Source organism: Saccostrea echinata, unplaced genomic scaffold (assembly GCF_033153115.1).
Source record: "Saccostrea echinata isolate AGI-Se365-2 ecotype Australia unplaced genomic scaffold, CSIRO_AGI_Sech_v1 ptg000016l, whole genome shotgun sequence".
NCBI classification, from domain to species: Eukaryota; Metazoa; Mollusca; class Bivalvia; order Ostreida; family Ostreidae; genus Saccostrea; species Saccostrea echinata.
In genome coordinates, this window is record NW_026889765.1 from 19623729 (window position 1) to 19641625 (window position 17897).

The 17897-nt window shown below is 33.5% G+C and overlaps 2 protein-coding genes across 2 annotated transcripts in view; one reads left to right on the plus strand and one right to left on the minus strand.

Moving 5' to 3' along the window:
* Positions 1 to 4951: 4951 nt before the first annotated feature.
* Positions 4952 to 8944, plus strand: LOC133188990 (uncharacterized). The gene is made up of 12 exons (XM_061324444.1): positions 4952 to 5053; positions 5220 to 5358; positions 5627 to 5670; positions 6038 to 6073; positions 6206 to 6259; positions 6446 to 6481; positions 6657 to 6704; positions 6911 to 6943; positions 7246 to 7290; positions 7579 to 7698; positions 8070 to 8170; positions 8569 to 8944. The coding sequence occupies exons 1-12, from the start codon at positions 4981 to 4983 to the stop codon at positions 8767 to 8769; spliced, it is 930 nt and encodes a 309-aa protein (XP_061180428.1). The 5' UTR covers positions 4952 to 4980; the 3' UTR covers positions 8770 to 8944.
* A 3031-nt stretch (positions 8945 to 11975) lies between these two features.
* Positions 11976 to 17897, minus strand: part of LOC133188540 (adenylate cyclase type 1-like) — a 41505-nt gene continuing 35583 nt past the window's right edge. The window contains exons 17-22 of the mRNA XM_061324012.1: positions 17459 to 17575; positions 16572 to 16718; positions 16379 to 16477; positions 15971 to 16088; positions 15600 to 15724; positions 11976 to 15484 (exon numbers count right to left, since the gene is read on the minus strand). Of these exons, the coding sequence (XP_061179996.1) occupies positions 12383 to 15484; positions 15600 to 15724; positions 15971 to 16088; positions 16379 to 16477; positions 16572 to 16718; positions 17459 to 17575 (3708 nt within the window). The 3' untranslated portion in view covers positions 11976 to 12382. The remainder of the gene's footprint in view (positions 15485 to 15599; positions 15725 to 15970; positions 16089 to 16378; positions 16478 to 16571; positions 16719 to 17458; positions 17576 to 17897) is intronic.

Consider the following 17897-nt stretch of genomic DNA (forward strand, 5'->3'; position numbering starts at 1 on the left):
TCCATTCTTATTATGATTATGCATAATAAAATACAATGTATCGTTTAAATTAAATTAAGACTTTGAAAAATGAATAAAAAATTAAATTTCTAGGTACACAAAAAATGAACTTATTCTACACGTAGTGGTACAAAATATATTATAATTTCGTTTTTTTCCTCATCGTTATAAATAAACGTAATTATCTTGACTATATCATCAATATATATACAACACATTTTTGAATGTTTGTTTGTTTTGTTTGCTTTTTGTTTTTGTTTTTTGTTTTTGTTTGTTTGTTTTTATATTTTCTTCCTTTTTAATTTCTAACTCAGAAAAAAATTTAATATTGAGGTGAATCACAGAAAGATACAAACCATTTTAGAGCAAAAAAATTATTTACTGTGAATATAAGGGCCTGTGTGTTGTATATATATTGATAATATATTCAAGACAATTACGTATATTTATAATGATGAAAAATTATGAGTGCATCAAAGAATTTCGTTTTGGTAGATAAATAATGTTTTTACTCTACTTTCTTTCAAAACACTGTGACCTAATATTATGCCTTTGTCAAAGTCATAAAATTATGTCAACGTTCTCCAAGGATTGGCTGTTGAACTTACAAAGATGACTGACATGAAATTTTATGACGCATTTTCTATTTACAATGTATTGTTGTTTTTATGACAGAAGTATTTCTCAAAACACCAATTCCCCTACATTTTTTTAACCTGGTCTATTTTTTTTTTTTTTTTTTTTTTTTTTATTTTTTTTTTTTTTAGCGAAAAGCATTATCATCTTTTTAATCATACATGTATCATGTTGTAATTACGCCTTTCTAGCCGTAAGATGTATCATGATCGAACAATATTACATATACTACTATAATATTCTATGTTGTCTGTTTACATTTGCTTTCTATACAATATATGAACAAAATAGCAATGCTTCGAAATCAAATAACAACAAATGAATTGGTAAATATAGTAATGAAAAAAAGAAAAGAAATACTCAGTAAGCAATCATATATCGAGCCATCTTTAAAAATCATTTGTTTGCCCTCTCATTACCAAGTGGCTAAAAATGACCCGACTCAAAACTTATTTTAACCTTCAAGGCCACGACATTTTTTTTATTTTATTTCCTGATTTTTTTTTTCATCCCGTCAACAAACATTTTAAAACTTTCTGGAAAAAAACATTTTCTAATCTACCTACCGACCAATATTTTTACCCTGAGTCGGGAGAGGGCAAACAAACATTATTTTAAAGATGGTCTCGACTAAAATGCAATCGTGGATATCTATAATGGTAAAACATTTTGTTATTTTGAATTTGTTAGTAAAAATCGAACACGTACGAGGGGTTGTCAAAAAGTCTGTGAATTGTCACAAAATTTAAACTGGTTCGTCAATGATTTTTACACATTTATTCAATATTTTCTTTTCTGCACAATAAATAATCTATAAGACAAACGGTTATATTTTGATAAATGGTGAATGTTCCATAAGCAATAGTATGACCGCAAAGCGCAGTCTTAAAATCAATATATTTCTACAGTGCGTTTAATGTAGAAAATGCATTGATGTGAATCTTATACGGTACCAATTTTGATGCACCAGAAGCGCATTTCCACACATTATGTCTCTTTACTGATGCTCATGCCGAAACGTTGGAAACCCGAAATATTTAATTTAAAAAAACTTTGAAGAGCTGAAAAAGGGGATGCCAAAGACTGGAGCCAAATACATCGAAGGATCAGAGCTACGCATGAGGGAGATGATCCTTTATTTTGAAATAAATTTCTAAAATTTACCACAGCAATTAAATATATATCCATATTTTCAAGCTAGTACCGAAGTACTTAGCTACTGGGCTGTAGAGACCCTCGGGAACTAACAGTCCACCAGCAGAGGTCTCGATTTGATATAAACATTTGTGGTTTAATCTTCATGTACATTCACTTGTGTAATGTGACACAATTTTTCTGATAATTTACAATTTTTTTAATGTCATTTTGTAAGTTCGATGAGATTCTATTCTAAATGTAATAGAAAAAGCTCAAAAAGCTACCAAAATGGGATTGTGTGTCTTTGTTTTTGCCACAGTGTACCCTTTTATATGGAAAAACTTACATAGACTTACATAAACCTTGGAAATGCTTGAATCTGTTTAAAATGGCACAAAAGATTTAGAGATAAGAGAAATACATTTAATGAGGATTCGCGCAGGGTTTTCAAAGTCAGTCACGTCAAAATCTTACATTGTTCGCACGCAGTGAGCATTTTCAGCTTATGTTTTCTGAAATTTCGATAGTTAAAAATTAAAAAAAAATAAATGTTTTGATGCATTAAGTATATCAAACAAATCTAAGAACAAATTTTGCAGAGTGTTTTTTTTTTTTTTTTTTTTTTTTTTTTTTTTTTTTTTTTTTGTACAATGCAGGTCTTTATCTTGGAGTCTTCAAATTTCATATGTATCTTAATTTACTACAGTCTTTTGAAGCGTAAATAATTTTCATCTCTGCATATCCCCGCCCCACGTAACTAAAATATATTTTCCCAAAAATATGTGATTTCCCCCCATCAATTTCATCTGTATCTGTGAGTTCAGTGTTTGTTGTTTTCCAGATTTACAATTTGGCCATACACGGTATAACTGAAAAATCATTTTACCGTATATGGCGAAAATGTACAACTGAAAAACTACACATACTGATTGCACAGGATGATATGAAGATTGAATAGATAGGAAATTCACACATTTTCAAGAAAATGTGGACTCATTAATTATATTTTGGTAATTGGGGTTGGGGTTGATGCAGAGATGTACGTTATCCGCGCTTAAGGTACCTTTTCTTCTTAAGGTAATTTTCTAAAAGAAAGCATCAGAAGAAAAACAACAAAAAAAAGTAATTAAACAAACAGATTTTACATGAAAAAGGTGAAGACAACAGTGATCGATCTTTCAAAACAACATATACAATACAAACTGTGAATAAGGTATAAAACATGGAACCCTGAAAATTCCAGAGGTGGGATCAGGTGCCTAAGAGGAGTAATCATTCCCCGGTGACCAGCCACAACCGCCGTGAGCACTATGTCTGCCTGTAAACTCTGATTCTATTGTAGGGTTTAAATTTTGTTTGAAACAAAATTACTCCACTCTGACATGCAATTTTTTTATGAATGCAACTAATTCTATGCGTCTCATACAAAGCTAAATATACATTGGCCTAGTCAAAATAAAAGAGAAAACTTACTGAAAATATTTATACGAAAACCAAGAGAAAAAACTGAAACATGTAAGATTATATAAATAGTGCACGTTTTTTAGGGTAACAGTTGAAATTGACACCCCAAGGAAAACCATTGTCAACCGACGCGTCAGCGGAGGTTGACAATGGTTTTCCGAGGGGTGTCAATTTCAACTGTTACCCTAAAAAACGTGCACTATTTATTTTATTATACTGAATGTCTTATTGATTTCGGATATCATACAAAAAATTCGGAGATCGTCGTTAAGTTCACGCTTAGAAAGCTTTCACACTCCCCACTTCTATTTTTTCAATAAGAAAGCTTCGGAAAAGATTTACCAACCTCTTTTTTGTTTGTTTGCTACTCAAAAAGTCCTTTATCATCTAAAGTTTGCACTCGCAAGGATGTTTCGTCTGTCGTTTGTTGTTTTCAAGTAAGCTACATCGGACGCAAGCTTTTATTGACGTTGTTTATTCGACTTCTTTCAAACGCACAACCGACGTTTTGAGAATTCTACGGTGAACCGTACGCGCATCATTTGAACGCATGTGATATTTTCGTAATGTTACCCGTTGTCAAGTGTGTTGCTAATGCTGAGGGTAACATTACGGATTGTTAAATGCCTCTAAACCAATCAGATTTTAGTATTTAACATGAAAGTATAATAAATGAAAATAATACATTCAGTAAAAGTAAATAGTCTATGAAATTTCGATTCAGTAAATAAATTAATGTACTAAGATATAGAATACTTCACACATACTTGAAGAGAAATCTGCACTTTTCTTCGACTTCTTTTAACATTCTATGAGATTTCAATGTTTATTATCTGAAAGGGCTTTGACATTCATGATCAATATAAAAGATTTTCTTTTCTTAATGTTCAATTAAAAAAATGTTTAAAAAATAAAACTAAGAAAAAATGCTAAATTATCTTTTACATACCGGTATATCTTTTTACAACACGACGAGGTAAATATTCTGTTTCGTGTTTAGATATTTTTTTTTGGTATCATACTAATATAAAACTTGAAAAAAAAGAGTTTTCACAGCAAGAGAAAAGAATGAGGACTTTCTTTTTTCGGTCAAGTAAAATTTCAGTCATTACCACCTATGTCGTTCTAATTAATATTCAAAATAAAGAGAATAAGAAACATGCTGATTGACAATTTTCGTGATGTCTTATTCGGTCGGATAAATTTCACCTCAGACTCTTGCGATCGGTCTGATTACCTTCTATTTTGAACTAAAAAAATATTTGTCATAGGTAAATAAGTAACTTAACCTCCTCATAAAACTTAATAATGCAAGCAAAAACAAAACAAAAATATGTTACTCGTCATTGCCTATAGGTTCCCCCGACTGTTGATGCTAAAGAATTGACCTGTCAGGTTAAATCACGACTTTTTAGCCGTAAGATGTATCAGTTGTTTTGAATTTTACAATCCCATCTATTTAAATCAACCAAGGCTAATTACTCAATTAGTCAAAATTAGGTACCATTTGTGTATATATATTTTCGCAGTTATATTGTCTCCTCACAATTTTTGAATTTTATAACTGAAAAGGTAAGGACGAGTTTGAATCTTTCAGATATTCAGAATTTTACATTTCTTCTTAAAACAAATTACTCTAACTAAAAAGATTTTAACTTATAAGTAAGTTTTGGTTGGATATTTTAATTCATGACAGATTTTCTGTTTATTCAATAGCTGAACTTTAGGATCTCATTATTCGAGATGATGTTTTTGATAATTGCAATCGTCTGCGGATTCTGCACAGCTGAACTGATAGAAAAAGAAAAAACCGAACGTAAATATGATAGTTTTTACTTCATTTTTTTCTCAGAACATGAAATACTAGTATATTTTATTTGACCAATTCCGAATTTTTAAAATCTTTTTACCTATCATGACTTGTGAATTAAAGATTCAATTGATATTTCAAATATATTTTGATTTTGAATTCTAATTTTCAGAGGTTGACCTCAAGGCTAGAAATGATCTTGCTCTTTTGGTAAATAGTGAATATGAAAATACCAGTGCAAAAGCTCTACAAATGCTAACAACATGCAATAATTCCGTCAATGCTGCGATAGCGTACTGTTCCAGTAACTGGTAGGCTATCATATATTATGTTCATTAATTTCTGATAAGAAAGCTTAAAGACTATTACTCTTATAATAAATTGTCAAGTTAAATGACAAAGTCCATGCATATACAGTAATTGTACCGTAAAGCAAAATTACTATAGGCTAAGATAATGGACAGGGAGTTTGTGCATTTACATGTATATTTTTGGAGAAAAAGATTTAAAATAGATGAATTAAATTCAACAACTTTGTATTTTGTTTTATAAGAACTATTTATTTTTGTTATTAAACAGCCAAAGTAGTGGTGGAGGTGGTGGGGATAAGTTCCAACAGCTGCGTAAGTTTTTGTTTTTTTTTTTTTTTTTTTTTGTTTTGTTTTGTTTTTCTTTTTGTTTTTGTTTTGTTTTGTTTTGTTTTTGTTTTTGTTTGTTTGTTTGTTTGTTTTTTTTTTTGTAAAGGAAAATGAAGCAGACATTCTGTTGTTATATCAATTAAGTAAGAGATACTGCTTTTCATCTGAGGTGTCTAAAATGTGAATAATTTTAAAAAATACGAGAATCAAGAAAGACGAATTGGAGAAATTTATTAATTGTTTTGATTAGAGCTTTATTATTCATACTTCCATTCCTGATCACAATATGTTGTTGAATTATTTTTGTTTCCTTTCTAACCTGTTTGTGTCAATTATCTTTTCATTCATCTAGTTCAAGATGTTGATAACACATTCAAGAAAATTGGAGGTAAATATTTTTTCGACAACTTTTCCATTAACATCTTCATGTAAAAGATAACTTAAGGATTCATTATTTCAGTGTTATAAGTGATTAGTTTAGAAATGCAAAAACATTAATGATATTTGTCTGTTTATGAAGATGACATCAAGAAAGTGGGTCCGGCGATCGAAACAGAGTTTAACAAATTCAAAGGTAAGGTGACTTTTTATTTCATTGAACTTTGAACTTTACGAGATCTACATGAACGTATTTACTGTTAACAATCTTGTCCTTATAATAACCTCTCTCTCTCTCTCTCTCTCTCTCTCTCTCTCTCTCTCTCTCTCTCTCTGTGGTATATAAACCAGGTCTAATAATATGAATTTTTAATTACTTTAGCAACCGTCGATGCTCAGGCAAAGAAACTCGGCACTTGTAAGTTACAAAAAAGTCATCATTTCATTTCTTTTAAGCATTTAAATGTATAACTAAAGTTAAAGAATGAATTCATGTTAGTGAAGAGTGTAAATGTAATGCGTTTTATATATTGCCTGAATTTTGTTTTTTATCATCCTGCGTGACTGATTAACATTGAAATTTTAAATTTCAGCAATTAAAAATTGGGCAGATAAACAGCAGTGGGCAAAGGACGCCGCAAGTGAGTATCATATTTTATGATAGGGATAAATTTATTTTGCCACCGTTCACTTCTTTTTTAATATTCCTTTCCGTTTTTGTCATTAAAAAATGAATTATCAAAAAACTGTCTCAAATTATATTTTATACTAAAATCAGAGATCGATAATAGTCTTTTATTATACAATTATGAAGTTGTGTTTTGTTTTGTTTTTAATTTTTTTACAGAATTCACAGAAAATCTCGCCAAAAATATTGGGGGTAAGGAGATATACTGCTTAATTTTAAATGACTTATAACTGTGAATATTTTGTTGAAAAGTATATATTCTTTGATAAAACTATTATTTATTCAAATTTTATTATATGGATATCAGTACTCCTCTCTCTCTCTCTCTCTCTCTCTCTCTCTTCATTCTATATATACTAAATAATGATTTATGGTACATACATGCTTAAATGTACTTATATTATATATACCCTGATCCGTTGGGAGAACGGTAATACATGTAGCTAGGTATTCATGTCTGCTTTGCGCATTAATGATATAATGAATTGTTTCAGCTACAATTGCCTCAAAAGCAAAGGAATGGTTCAATTCCGTCAAAAGTAAGTTCGTCCACCCTCTACTTGGTTATTGGTATTTATAAGTACTTGTAAATTATGATATATATCATAATCTTTGTGAAGTTAGTATTTCATCTTAACAAAGCTTAAGAAATTTACTTAATGTGATTTACATAATTGTCTTTAATTTAAATTAAAAAAAAAACTTCAAGCAGAAATGTAATTTTTCGCATACTTAATATTTGCTTCTTTCTATCTGTGCTACAATGCTGATAATTTGACACTCAGTTATAGAGCTGTTTAAGTTAATTATTTTAATTATGCTGCAAGACTGGGGTAAGAACACACTTAACAAAATACCCGGTGTTAACCTGAGAAGAAAGAGGGCTGTGACATGCGATACCTGTACTCAAATAGCTAATGCAGCAGAAGACAAAATGTTGGAAACTGGTAAATACAAGAAATTATCGTACACATTTCATAATGCTTTTATTGCTATTTAAAAACACTATATTTTTGGACGTTACACATACATGTATTGTTGAATAGTATTTATACGTACAGTTATGCTGTGCAAATCTTTACTTCATTTGTACAAAGTTTTGTAAAAATTATGTTCTTTATGACATTTAAAGTACTATATTTAGTTCATTTTTGTAATTTGTAATTTTTATTTATTTATTTATTCATTCATTCATTTATTTATTTATTGGGAAAAACATGTGCATGAAGGAATATTCCTTAGGTCCAAACCTTTATTGCATGATACTTAAGCTTCTCTGTGTGTTTACATTGAAATTACACATTTTTCTTAACTATAGTTTGTGGTGCAGACACTATGGCAGAGATATTTGTCCTGACAACACTTTTAGACAGAATGTCCACAATGATGGCCTCTATGGAAGCGACACTTGTCAATGAGGTATGTTTTAAGTCCTGTCTTCAGAAAGTTTGAATAATGACTTCATATGCATATAGATAATCGTAAATCTGAAACTTGAGAATTTTGTAAACGTAGTCTTTTGGTAATGAGAAGCTGAGCTGCAAAATTCAATTTTTTTTTCAGAACATATATAAATATCAACCTGTTACACAATATTTCCCCATCCCCCAATACAATTCAGAATACCCAAAGACATCATTTCTAACTAACTGTACATTTTTAAAAAAGTTGTAATATGCAATTTTTTTTTTTAAATATGAAGTTTCTGACTTCAGAATACCAAATTACAAATTATTAATTCCTAAGCTTAACTATATATTATTATTGATGATTAAGTTCTACATGATGACGCTGCAATGTTGAATTTTGTTTTGTAGCTGGATGCCGACACCGCGAAAACCACAGTCAAGTCTTACGTTCCTCTTGTATTGACGGCACCACTGACCAGCGTTAAATATACAGTGAACGGAACAGCCAGTGTTGTCAGCGGAGGCGGGAAAGAAATCAACCTTGGAAACACCGACGACATTGCGGATGTCGTTGCTGGCATTATTTACGCTGATTATTTCAAAATTTAAAGCATTTTATGGACTTCCGGTCTTTGTATTTACATAATATCCGGAAGTTCTGTCTTTAATAAATCGCTTTTCCTGTTTTATTTATGTATTTATTATAAATTTTAAATCTTAATTGGAATAATTGTGTTGACCAATGTGACAATGAACAATAAAATGGCAATTTCCTATGCTTAAATTGTGTCTACTTTGTACACTAGCACCACAATTTTAGGGCATATATTAACCCTTGGTGTTCTATGTTAAAAGCTACATGTGGTAAATTTTTAAGTTGGTAATTCCAATTTCAATGTTGATAATTCCAAATTCAAAGTTTATTTAAAGTTTATTTCAATTTAAAGTTTAAAAAGCCATCTTTAGAGTTGGAATTACCAATTTTAAAGTTGGGAAAGCCGATATTACAGTTGAAATCACCAACTTCAAAGATAGCAAATCAAGATATATGTAGGAAAAGCTAAATTAATTAACCAGCTCTAAAATTGGAATTAACAACAAAGGATATCACGTGACACTAATACGCTTCCCTACAAGGTTGCACCGACCATAAATATTTTTAGATCCAATATTATAAGCTGGAAATATTTCTAAACTGTCCTTTATTGAGCTATTATTGTATTTTTTAATTAATTTTCCTCGTTGAATAGTTTCCACAATAACGTATTAATAGATTTATCTAGTGTTGACTCTTCATTACAAATAAGAAATAATTTTGGTTAACAGTATTACATTAAAAAAAAAAACTAATAACAAACGGGAAATGTAGTTATATACATATTTCAAAAAAAACATACTGTGCAGTTGTTAATGGATAATGGAGTTGTGTAGGTCAAACAACTTAATAATTTATTAAATCAAGGTATCTGATTAAGTTTTTATAAATTAAATTTGGCATCGTTGTTACACTCGGCACCGTGACCATCCCCTGAAATTGACAGGCGATTCTGTGATTCTTCAAGCAGCGGTTTGGCAGATTTCCTTACCAGGTAGCTCACTTGGGACAGCACTTGTCCAGATTCCATGGAGCACGGGTTAGTTTTGTCTGTCGGATTTTCTCCCTTTCTGTTCCGCTAGAAAACCCCCAAATGCTCTGACTGTAGTGAATATATATTGCTCGTGAGGGTTTATACACTAAATTATCGCTTTCCTTTGGAATGCTGTAATTTATGCTTAAACAAAGTATAAAACGAAAACAAAAAAAAAAAAAAAAAAAAAAAAAAAAAGGATTTCTGTCAACGAGCTGACCGGAAACATTAGTGCTAAGGTGTCCACTGGTTGCAATTTGAAATCAAAATTCAGAAAACCCTATTTTTAGTATTTTCTCATTACCAATTAAGAGTAAACTTTTTATTCTATTTTTATTAATTATAGCTAGATCTAAACCTAAATATTCTTTCAAAATACATTTATCGAGCTGCTTACCAAGATGCTTTATATAAATTTAAATCAATCTTACCAGATCGGGCACAACCTCCCAAAATTTGAGCAAAGAGGAACTTTTTTCTTAAAAACACTCTTCGTGGAGGGAAGGAAAGTCGTAGGTTTTAAGGCACTTCTGATATTCTCACACTGTAGGAATACCATTTTGATATCTTTTCACACTGTGTCAGAATATCACTTTTATTCAGTAAATAAAGCAGGCCCGTAGGAAGCAATTTCAGTTTGGGGGGCACAGCTATACATTTTCAGTTGAGGGGGCACTATCACTACCAAAAATTCCTTGACAAGCAAACAAAAAAAGTCATCAGACGTTTTTATTGTTTTATTGAGGGGGCACAAGCATATGATAGCTATGTTCCCCCCCCCCCCCCGTGCCTCCTCCCGGTTCCTACGGCCATGTAAAGAACAGTATTTCACTGTTGAAAATGTTATAAACCTGTGAAATATGTACGCCCTAACACCAACCGTTGTTATGGCAAAGGTTAAAGTTTTTTAAAAGTAAGTAAAACGTCAAGGTGTAGGTCAAATGGTGACCAAGGGAAGGTCTTGTCACAAGTGATACACATGTTTGTGAAATGTGAAAGCCCTAGAATCAAACGTTCAAATATTATGGCCAAGGTTAAAGTTTTTTAAAAGTAGGTCAAACTCCAAGGTCAAGGTCAATGCCAAAATTGTTGATATCCCAAAGAAAGATCTTGTCACAAGGATTATACATGTGAAGTATTAAAGCCCTAGCACAAACTGTGCAAAAGTTATGGCCAAGGTTAAAATTTTTCAAAATGAAAGTAAGTCAAACTGTAAGGTTGATGGTATCTAAAGGAAGGTTCGTCACAAGTAATTCACGTGTGAAGTATGAAAGCCCTAGCACTAACTATATAAAAGTTATGGCCAAAGTTAAAGTTTTTTTCAAAAGTAGGTCAAACTTTAAGGTCAAGGTCAAAGTTGTTGGTATTCGAAGAAAGGTCTTGTCACAAGGAATACACGTTACGCTTGAAAGCCCTAGCATCAATTGTTCAAAAGTTATGGCAAAGGTTAAAGTCTCATAAAAGTTTGCAAAAGTGGGTCAAACTCCAAGGTCAAATATGAAGGTACCTAAAGAAAGGTCTTTTCATAAGTAATAAACATGTGAAATATGAAAGCCATAGCCCCAACCAATCAAAAGTTATGGGCAAGGTTAAAGTTTTTGCGGACAGACAGACAGACGGACGGACAGGGCAAAAACTCTTCGATTACGGGGGAATAAAATTACTAGAAGAAGCAATATTCAATTAGACTCACAGAATAATTTTAGATTCTCAATTCGATACCCAAGTATAGACACATCTTCCACTAACTTGTACTACTGGTATTTGTTCAGAAAAATTTATCGGTCGATACAATGACCTTGTCAGCACATACAACCTATCATTGAGTCAAATGCTGACTGACGTTTTTCATACTTATTGTTAGGCCATTATTTATACACTGAACTGTCTACAGATTTTTCCGTTTTTGTTAGCCGATCATGACAAGGAGCACACGGCGGGTGTGACCGGTCGGCAGGGGATGCTCACTCCTCCATGGCACCTGATCCCACCTCTAAATTTTGAGGTCCGTGTTTGCTCTGCTCCAAATTTGTATCGTTTCACTGGAATTTCGAGACTGAATACTGTTCGTTAGCTTCATATTTCATTAGATGTAGATGAAAACAGAATGTTATTCATTTTTTATGACAAAAAATAAATTATCAACTGAGATAAATGCTTTTCAAAAAAATAAAGATATAAATACAATTCCTGATGACTTATGTCATTTATTAAAAAAAAATCTCAAATCTGTTACGCAAGGCTTGAACAGCGGAATCGCCAGAGTAATCAAGGGTTCTTTTTTTTTTTTTTTTTACAATGAACACTAGTGTGGGATAAAATAAGCACAAGTATGCATTATCTAAAACATTAAATCACGTCCAACGACAAAAGCACCAAGGTCATAAATTTAAAAACAACATCATGAAATGAGTATTCTGTTATAAATACATTGCAATAGTTCACAACCTCTCTCTCTCTCTCATTTTTTTCACAAGTTTGACGTCAATAAATTACATGTATCAACTGTCTTTTTGCTGCGCACGACCAAACCCATTTTTTGGAATACTGTCACTGGAAATGTTTCCGTATTAAGTTATCTATAAAACAAATCATTACACTTCTGTCGTGGTTTTCTTTTGTAAACCTGGTACGGGCATATCAATACTAAACTGATCACTGACTGTCACGTGATCAATATCAAGTTCATCTAACATTTCAAGGTCGCTGAAGGGGTCAGATATAAAATAATCCTCATCACTTGTCATACCTGGGCGATAATTGTCGTATTCAGATTCATACGCCGCCGATCCCGAATCCATGTTTAAGGCAGGGTCGCTCTTTGACATTTCGCTACTGCTAGCTATGGACGACAAACTTAAACTGTCAAGTCCAAGAGGATTTCTTCCTGCAAGATACTCCTCAATTCTAGCTTGATAGTACGGATCAATATAATCACGCGTCATTTTAGGACTTCCACACGTTGATGACGCAGCTGATGACGCATTGTCCTCTCTATCACTTGGTATATAGTCAAGGCTTTTGCAGGGCCTAACCGGCATTGTAAAGTTTCCGCGTCGTTTAACTTGAAATGAGTTTTGAACCAGATTTGGTTTCGCCGATGATTCTTTAACAGGGGAATTCTGTTTTGCTTTCACAGGAACTGGAAGTCGTGTCGGCTTTCTTTTAGAATTATGTCCAGATTGTCCACTTGAGGGGGGTTTACCAAATCCATGAGACGACCTCTTTTGACCTTCTGTGTCCTCTGTGTTTAAAGGTTGAGAATGTTCTTGCTTAAAGAAAATATCCTGATTTTTGCTGGATTGCTCCCCTGCAAGTTCCTGCAGTAACTGGGTCAAAGATGATGATGCTGCAGAACTCAGAACAGGAAATTTTGGCGTTGGTGGACCGTGAGAAAAACTTGAATAAATTGTGTCGCTTGACCTAGAAAAATTGCGGTCAAGATTCGATATCATATAGTCAGTGTTTGCAAGAAAGGCACGGGTGTACTGCGTGTAACAGTCGTCAGCAGGACAAGAAAGCTGCTTTACGTAGGCTGGTCTTGCAAGTTTTAATTCAATCGGTTGTAAAAGCACTACAGAAGAATGTTCGCTGAAAGGCTTAGAACTGGTGGACTCTCTGTCATCATCGGAATGCATAACCGGCGTAAGAATTTCTCTTCTGTGATGTATTTGTGAAGATCTTGGCTTAACTCTAGGACTTGAGTTACTGCGTTGAACAACTGCATTGGGTTTCACCTCTGCAGTTCTTTGTAACTCTTTTTCTGTTTGCATTCTTCTGACAGGTAACGGCGGGGGCTGAGAATTAGATTGTTGAAAAGCTTCGTCCTCGGGACTCGACATAATGGACATAGTTCTTCCATCAATGTTTGCCACCAAAGCAGGAGAAGGCGTTAAAGTGGACTGAGAAGAAGTGCTACTGGCTCGGGATCCCCTTGACACTCTACGCCCTCCTTCCAGATTTGGTTTTGGAGGTATAGGGGGAGGGGGAGGTGAAATCGAGCACCTCGAATCCTCCTCCTCAGTTTTTTCAAAGATATTTCTTTTAACTGGGGAAGATTTTGGACTTTGTCGTGGAGGAGAGATTAAGCCTTTCTGGTGTCCATGAAGAGGAGATGGAGGTTTTCTGTGAGGATTGACGGGTAGGCCTTGCTGGGGTACCTGATGGGGAGTGTGTACAGCTTGATGAGGGCTTAGTGGCTCACGATAAGTAGCAGTGACAAAAATGTCGTCTGATGAATTTCTGTTCTGCATTTTTTCATTGCCTTCCATCTTGTTCATCTTTCTACGATTTGGGTGTGAAGGACTTACGACCTGGTTCAATTCTTTCAACATATTTGAAATCATCATTCGGCTTTCTTCGGGAATATCACTGGGGTCTGGTCTGTCGTATTCGCCTTGGTTGAAAAATGATGGATTTCCAAAAGGCATAATAGGTGGCGCATTATGAATTTTTCGTGCTTGCAGACCTGGCGCTGCTTTGACGGCGTGTCGTAACTCTGGTACCGCCCCTGCAATGACGAAAGGGGTGGGCCTGATGATTGGCACCGTGGGACTAACAACTTGGCATGGCTTTGTGACTGGTGGGCCTTTAGGCTGACTCACCGGAATATGACTAGGTTTTCTGATTGGTTGCACCGAAGCATAATAAGGTGCGGTGTATTTTTCTTTGTGGTTATTTCTATCAATCGTATCCATAGAACCCCGTGGAGCACCAGTGCTATACCTTTTGGAAGCACCTGGTGCACTTATGCTCTGTGAAATTTGCGAAGGCGACTGATGGGCATGAAGATTGCTATCGCTGACGTTTCGTTGAATTTGTTTATAGTGGCCTCCGTCACGATTCTGTGGTGAAGGTGATTGCTGTAGTAATGGAGTATTTACATTAATGGCCTCGTCTTCGAAAATGGGAGTTGCGTACAAATCGTTCATTGGCATTCGTGATACATTGCTTCCTGGGTAAGAATTAAGACTCGGTAAAAAGTGCTCACTGCTGTGTTCTGATGTATTTGGACTTGTTTTTAGATTCTCAAACATGGAGTTTTGTAAGGGATGGACATTCTGCGTCTTCATATTCATAAAATGAATGGCTGGGAGTTCTGGAGAATCCATTCGTGCATACGTCACTTCCGATTCCGTTTCGGATATGTGACCGGAAATGCAATGTGATAAAGCATTCGATGTCGGTTTTCTTGATGGATATTTTGGACTTTCAGTACTGTTGCGTCTTTTTCGGTTCAGACTTCCCGGTGGAGTTGGCATTCCTTTTGCTGGGTCAAAGTTCAAAGGCAAACGGTTTTGTGAACGAAAAGACTCATTTCTGGATATACTTTCGTGAGAAGACAGACTTGCAGCACTGGGATTTCTTACTACTAAGGCTCCACTTCCAGATTGTCCTGATACATGACTGTTTGATATATTATTCATACTGTTGATGCTGGGTGATGCCTCCACCCCTGAAACTCTTGATCCAGGGGTGAGCAAGCTCGGGGAACTGGGGTGCTGACTTAGAGGAGGAGACCTTGGCATACTGGCGGCTGACAGACGTGGCGATGACGCTGTATGTATGACGCTTCCTGGTTGGCGCCTTCCTACTAATAAATATGTCACCATGTCACCTTTGCCCTTGACCTTTATCACTCCTCGACATTGGAATTCGTACTTTTCATGCAACACGTTGTAAACATCTTCTGTTACCTAGCAAATGTAAGAAACATAATTTGGTGGTATTATACGGTCGCTTAGATGTAATATAACAATGGATTTTTTTTATTGATGATGAAGAATCTTAGTATACATATTAAGTAAATACCTGAATGGCATTGGGCTTCCCAGTACTTTCCATTCTACTTGCAACATTCACGGTATTACCCCAGATATCATACTGGGGTTTCTTGGCTCCAATAACGCCAGCTACGACGGGTCCAATATTTACCCCTAGAAAAAAGGCATCACAGTCCATTTACTGTTTTTTGTCATTACAAAAAGGAACGATTTTTTTCAGTAACGTTTCAGTGTAATTTAGGTTCTAAATTTATAATGAGTCTGTACATATGTATTTTAACCAACCCACTACCCCATCCCCAGTGACAAGCGATTAGCTGTGCATTTTAGTAATTCTGAACAAAAAATGTAAACACTTTTTACATAGTACTTTATACTCCCTAATGAATGTTGCCTTACCAACTTTCAGCTGGAAATCGTTGTACGAGTTTTCGTTAATGACTTGCAGCTTATCCTTCATTGCTAGGACAAATTCAATTAGTAGCTCCATATAGCTTGACATGGAACCTTGGGTTTCCTGCAAGTATACAGCCAGTTTTTCTTAATTATTATTTTTCAGGTTCTTGCTGTTAAGTATATTTCCTTCTTTTTCTTTAATTAAAATAATCAGAATATGATTTTAATGATTTATAATCTTTAAATGTAACAAACCAGCATATTTACGCATGGCTCATCTTAATCATTAAAGAAAATTAAAAAAAAATCAATTTCGAAAGATAGAATGAAATCCATGCTTAATAGTGCATGTAGTTACTTTCAGTTGCTTATACAAAAAAAAAATAAAACGTCTTGTATATATTCTGTTACCTGTATCCTGTAATCGGGTATTAGTCCTACGGCGGCCATATACGTGCTACCAATGGTTTTAATTTTGTCAATTGCACGAAACCTTGGCTCATTCAAAAGCTGGAAAATTAACAAAAACGGCATAATATATATGTAACACAAAATATTTTCCTGATCAAAACGTTCGCAAATCGACAGGAAATTATCGACTGACCTCATCAAAATCAACAAGAATTTCATTCAGGACACGCAAGCATTCCATGCCTTGGTTGTTTGCGTCTAGCTCTATGTAGAAGTCAGAAAAGTTTGGAATGGATGCAAAGAAAACGCCCACTTTTGGATAATACTGACTGTAAAGTTCCTATAAAAAAGTATTTTGATTAAAAAAATTATGATTTATTTTTTAATAATATCATATAATATCTGTCTATATATATATATATATATATATATATATATATATATATATATATATATATATATATATATATATATATATATATATATATATATATATTTATATATTTATATCGATGTTGGTTTTCTTGTGCTTTGTTCTCGTATTACATGTACAAGTAAAATTCAAAATAAGCTAGTATGTACAGCGGTTTTGCAATTCTTCGTGCTTCATACAACACGACTGTACACTTTGTACAGAGTATAAACATTGATTCCAAAAATTACTTCATGTTTTTAGTTTTAGGTTTCGACAGATTAAAACAAGTGGGTCATCAGAAAAAAAAGAGATAACGTTTGACCAAAACCAAAATGTAAGGAAATATATCTATGAAGTATATTCCTTCAAATTGACATATATTTTTTTTTATCAAGGGAGAATAACTTCTCTCGGTCACAAAATTTTCTTTGTTCGAATTATATATGTGAGTAAAAACAATATTTAATTAAATTGATTACAATATGGCAATAACAACCACGTAGTCATAATCTAATATTTTTTTATATATAGATTCACCATTGTGATGTCAAAAAAATTTTAAACAGCTGCAACAAATCAAGGTTAAAATTTATTTGAAATTAGTTCAATTTATTGCAGAACACGAACATTTTTCTCAAATCCTCAAAAACAACCGGAAAAATTACCGTTTTTTTGCTGGATGTGTCTAAGAAATGGGCCGCCACGTGAGCCGGAAGTAAATTACACAATATCCGTTTGTTGTTGTTCTGAACTTCCGTCATCCCAATTTTCTCTTCTGTAGCCTGTCAGAAGACAATCATTAGATGGATAAAATATAAAACTAAAACATCAGGCACATGGAATTCGTTTTCCGGAGGAATTTGATTAATTTATTGTGCAGCACTTCTACAGAAACGATCCTTAAAACGTGCAGAGAAATCATGACGTTTTTGAGATGGCTTTATTCTTACAAGGTCACCAAAACAATTTTTCCTTTGATATTTTCATGTTTGATGAATTAACTGAGGCTCACTGAAATATTTTCTATTTGTCACCATCTTGATATTTGTTTTTGCTTTAAATAGGATTTTCAATAAAAAGAAATTGAACTCTTTTGGGTATAAT